This window comes from Chanos chanos, chromosome 7, assembly GCF_902362185.1.
Source record: "Chanos chanos chromosome 7, fChaCha1.1, whole genome shotgun sequence".
NCBI lineage: Eukaryota > Metazoa > Chordata > Actinopteri > Gonorynchiformes > Chanidae > Chanos > Chanos chanos.
Window position 1 is genome coordinate 8497664 of NC_044501.1, and position 5000 is coordinate 8502663.

Sequence of the window (5000 nt, forward strand, 5' to 3'; positions counted from 1 at the left end):
GCCGTTCCGTTCTAACGACTCTGTCAAAAGTCGATTTCGTCGTAAGTCGTAAGTCGTAAGTTCTTTTACGTCATATGAATTATGCATGAGACCAGACGCCCAAACACACTGAGAGCCAAACAATAAGAAACACTGCCGCCTCGCGGGGGCACGGCACGCCGACGTTAGCGTACGGCAGACGGAGCGGTCGTCGCTAGACGTCACGAGCAAACGTCGCTACTCCAGAATAATACGCTGAGGTTGACGAGATGGCCGCCTCAAAACCGAGCGTTCGTTAGTCGCGTAAGTCATACGTCGAGGAGAACATGTACAAGAAATCTGAACATTTCCACCCCCTGAAGTACATCACTGATACCTACAATGTACCAGTAATCTCCACCTATCAGATTACTCCTTATTTTAAATCCGTTATCGCATATTTACTGACTAATTTCTTACAGTTTTTTTTTTTTTCTGAATGCTTAAACACTAATAGTGATTCTTGAAGCACTATCTCTGAAACCATCAACACTTGTAGCCAATGCATTTACCCAGTGTGCCAAACTGAATGCACATTCTCTTATAACGCACTGTTTGCCAAACTGTAAACACCGTTCTCTACATTGCTACGCTATTTTGCCAGTCGCCTTTCCACACTGACACGTGCGAAAGACACTTTTAGACAATGAGTTCACTTACAAATCAGAGCTTGAGCACTATACATAGGCCACAGGGAAACGTTTGCTTTGGACAACGATGGAAGGCCAATACTGGACAGAGAGTAAGAGAGGTGAGAGTCAGAGGGGGACGACCCCCAGCACAAGACAACATCGCGTGTGATGTGGATGAACGTGTTATGGCCACACCCACAGAGAAGACGAGATTTAGCCTCATTTCTTTTCTGTTCTTTTTTTTTTTTTTTTTTTTTTTTCCTAGCACAAACGTTTTTGTTTTCTTCTACTGCGCTTTTGTTGTTTGAGGAGTGCTAGACCATTTTGAGGGGGAAAAAAAAACCAACTTCTTCTCCCTATTTGTATTGATAGTGTGTGATGTTCAGAATACACATACTTTACATATTTGGATACCTGTGCGTATGTGTGTTTACTACATGTATGACAAAGCTACGCCCCGCACCCAGAGAAAGCTAAAGCCACAAGTGTTTTTCGTTTATACTATCAGTGCGTAGTTGGTGCTTCGTGCGCTTATTCAAATGATGGTGTGTGTGTACAGTACTGATGCAAAAACACAATTTTTAAAAGGAGTTTTGCAAGAACTGTTTGCTTTTTGCAAGAGACATGTGACGTGTTGTCGGTTCGGTGTTCAGGTTTTTCACGGTTAGTGTGCAGAGTTTTGCCAAAAAAAATAGCCTATAGTTTCAAAGGTAGCGCATAAGCAATCAGGAACACAAAACTGTAATATCAAGGCCCTGTAAGGAAATGTGCTAGCAAAAAAAAAGGGGGAAAAAAAAAAAACCTTTAGCCATAATGTGAATAAAATGCACATTAGCGAGAGACAGGTCATAATTTACAAGTCAGTGGGTTTAGCGTTCCTCATATGCCTCGCTATAACCTTATAGTCAGGATACATTATGTGGATAATTTCATCTCATCTTCATACATTAACGGAGCAGCTGGCACCGCGTGCGCTGGCGGGTCCACGCCGCTGAGCCGAATCCAACGGATTGACAGGAGGAAACCCCACAGAGCCACAGGAAGTGGCACAGTCATGCTCACCACAGCAGATGGCCACACCTTCAGCCAATCACCATCCAGCAATCTGGGACTGTTTGTAAAGGTATGCCAACTTTCACACACAAAGCCTCCGTTTTTTTTTGGCCAATCAGCCCACTGTATTCACACACACTGAGTGAAAGAGAGAGAGAGAGAGAGAGAGAGAGAGAGAGAGAGAGAGAGAGGAGGTAGCGCTCCACCGTCCGCTGTTGCAGTCGTTGAATGACAAAAGAGGAACAGCAGGAGGACAGGAGCTCCATAGACTTGCAGAAATGTTTGCTGGGGCCCTGCTTGATTGCACCGCTTGATTAAAATAAAGCTGCTGTAGATTGACTGGAGACGAGACATTTGCGGGGTTCAGGACGCGGCCGGGGGGGGTGGGGGGGGGGGATACGGGCGTGCCGGGGGGAGGTTGTGTACTGTTCATGATTTTCTCTTTCTTTTCTCTGTTATCAGGAGAAAAGAGGATAATGCGAGGAACAGATTGAGAAAAAACGTGCGAGTGTGTGTGTGTGTGCGTGTGTGTGTGCGTGTGTGTGTGTGTGTACACACATTTGTGTGTATGTCTTTGTGCGCGTACGTGTGTGTGTGCGCGCACTTGCGCGTGTGCGTGTTTGCGTGCGTGCGTGCGTGCGTTTCAAACGATATTCAGTAGAGCTTTTCAATTACAACCCTGCAGAACAATGGTTAACAAGGCAAACAGATATAAATCAATATTAAAGAAAATAAGTAAGTGCTTACTCTCCCTTGCTAGTTGACTAGAAAATAGGGGTTGGAAAGGTTAAGCACTACTCTCTTTCACTCTCTCCCAAAGACGACTTGATTAGTCATAATTTAATTAGATGGAGAAGTCTCTTTGGGGAGAAGAAAAGGTAGACTACACCCCGACAGACTCCTGCCCTGTTTGTGTCCCAAGGGTTCCCTGACTGACTGTGTATTACTGTTTAATCTACCATGGCAATTTTTATATTAAATCATATCCAAACAACGGCAGGAGACAATGAAAGACAGCTCTCCAATCCTACAGATCATTGATTTCTCTTCTCCTTCACTGGTATCTCTCATCCCTTTTTTTCTTTTTCTTTTTTTTTTTCATTCTTATTTGAGGTATCAATTTCATCATGTCAAAAGCCTTCATTGATGTCAGCACATCGGCAATATTGAAGGTCAGGCTCCGGTTGGGATGGCTCGCACGCTCACACAAACACACACACACACACACACACACACACACACACACTCACTCTCACACACAGCCCATTTTGTAGACCTTAAGCACTTCAATCAAGCTGAGTTTGCTCCCTCTCTTTCTGTCTCTCTCTCTCTCTCTCTCTCTCTCTCTCTCTCTCGCTCTCACCTGCACCGGTGCTCTTTGCGTTTCTGTGACAGGTATTTCTTTTTAATATTCTGGAGTTCCTGGCTTAGACGTTCGATCTGTAACTTGTACTCGTGCGTCTGTGAGTGGTACATGTTGAGCTCTGCTGATAACGCCTGGAAAACAGAGAGAAGACCGTGAAACCTGAGAAAGAGACAGCAGAGCGTCATCTTCTGACAAAAATGTTTACATTTCATCTCCAAACCAAGCATGAAAATGTGAGCCATGACACTCTGAAAACGATCATTCAAATTGTGTCTCAGAACCATACTTCAGAGTTCACGCAAGAGAAGTGTGTTCTCATCATACACTTCCTGTCATTGCTTCGCATAAAACAAAAAAAATGAATGTAAAGTTCCTTATTAATTTTCGCAAATTATTAAGATGATTTGACAAGTTGAGCTTTGACACAGACAGAAATGAGGACTTGAGTTGAATTTGATTTTTTTTTTTTTTTTTATTTTAACTGAACAGTTAAGAAGCCTTTTCAGGTGAGGAGACATGTGTTATATATAAATATATATATGAAGAATATATGTCTAAAGTTGTTCTGAAATGATAACTGTGTACAGAGTTTCTGTTATTGTTACAGAGCACAGAAGAGTAGTGTCTCAGAATGGATTTTGGACTATTAACCTTGTGATTAAATCTACCTCTCCCAATCCCTCTCTCCCTCTCTCTCTGTCTCTCTCTCTCTATATATATACCTCTGTCTCTTTCTCCCTCTCTCTCTTTCTCTTCCCCCCTCCCTCCCACTCTCACTCTCCCCTTCTCAGTCTCTATCTCTCTTTGTATCTCTCTCTCTCTCTCTCTCTCTCAGTGTAAACTCATCAATTCTGTCAGCTTTAGCTGCAAGCATTACCACCCAAGCTCCTAATTGTCATTCATCTTGATAAGTTTGCCCGTGTCGACCTTCCCAGCTGCGTGAGTAATCTGCACTGAGTCACACATCAAAGTCTGGCCTGAGAACAGAGGTGCGCCAGTCCTTAGTTTTGGGAGAGGCTGTGGAGACAGGAAAAGGCCTAACCGACCACTGCTGATTAGCCAAGGAACCCCCCCCCCCCCCTCTCTGAGTATTTTAACGGACGCACGTTTTAAAAATCGCGCCGGCTTACGTTTGAACCTGGATTTCTGGGAGGTTTTGTTTTTTTGTTTGATTGTTTTTTAAACAGCAGAAGTGCCTAGATGTAAAAGAACTGTGAAAATGATTGAAAAAAAAAAACCTCATTTCATTCATTCGATAAAAAGAGATTGCTTCCTCCGCAGAGCAAAATAGTTCAGCCTTTAAGGACGGTCTCTAGGGATAAATTTTCTAAGAAGAAAAGCATCCAAAATAATGGCATTTGAAAACAAAAAATGGGGAAAAAAAAGAAAAGAAATTCTGTCTTGTAGTTTAAGGCTCAAAGGAAAACAGTGAGCCTCTGATAATTAACATTGTTTTGCTAAATAAATGAATAAAACCCCAATCAAATAGGAACAGCGTTTTGTTTTGCCGTTTTTTTTCGCCTTTTTGGTGCGTTTTTTAAATGGTGTTTTAATTCTATATTAACACTGCGTGAGAGCTTGTGTAGTTAAACATTAGCCACTGGCATCGGTAAGTACAAAGCCGATTATGTCTGTTAGGAAAAAAAAAAAAAGAACAGCAAAGTAAAAGCCTAAAGACACAGCTGATCCCCGTATGTCGAACACAGAACGGCCAGAAAGATGTGTCTTACATGACACAGGCATCTTTTCCAAAAAAAAAAAGAGGGAGAGAGGGAGAGAGGATTTTCTCTTCAATCTGCCAAGCTAAGGCTTTTTAAATCTCTCTCCAGGGTATTGTACATTGATGTCTTTTTTTTTTTTAAACTGTGTTTTCCCAATCACCTGTGCTTTAACACCCCCCCCCCACCCCCCTCATTCTGCACAAACTCTTA

General features: G+C 42.6%; 1 protein-coding gene across 1 annotated transcript in view; it reads right to left on the reverse strand.

Annotated features, from left to right (window-relative positions):
- Positions 1-5000, reverse strand: part of cfap58 (cilia and flagella associated protein 58) — a 73649-nt gene that overhangs the window by 12774 nt on the left and 55875 nt on the right. Inside the window, exon 18 of the mRNA XM_030778930.1 lies at positions 3067-3200. Coding sequence (XP_030634790.1) covers positions 3067-3200 — 134 coding nt within the window. The remainder of the gene's footprint in view (positions 1-3066; positions 3201-5000) is intronic.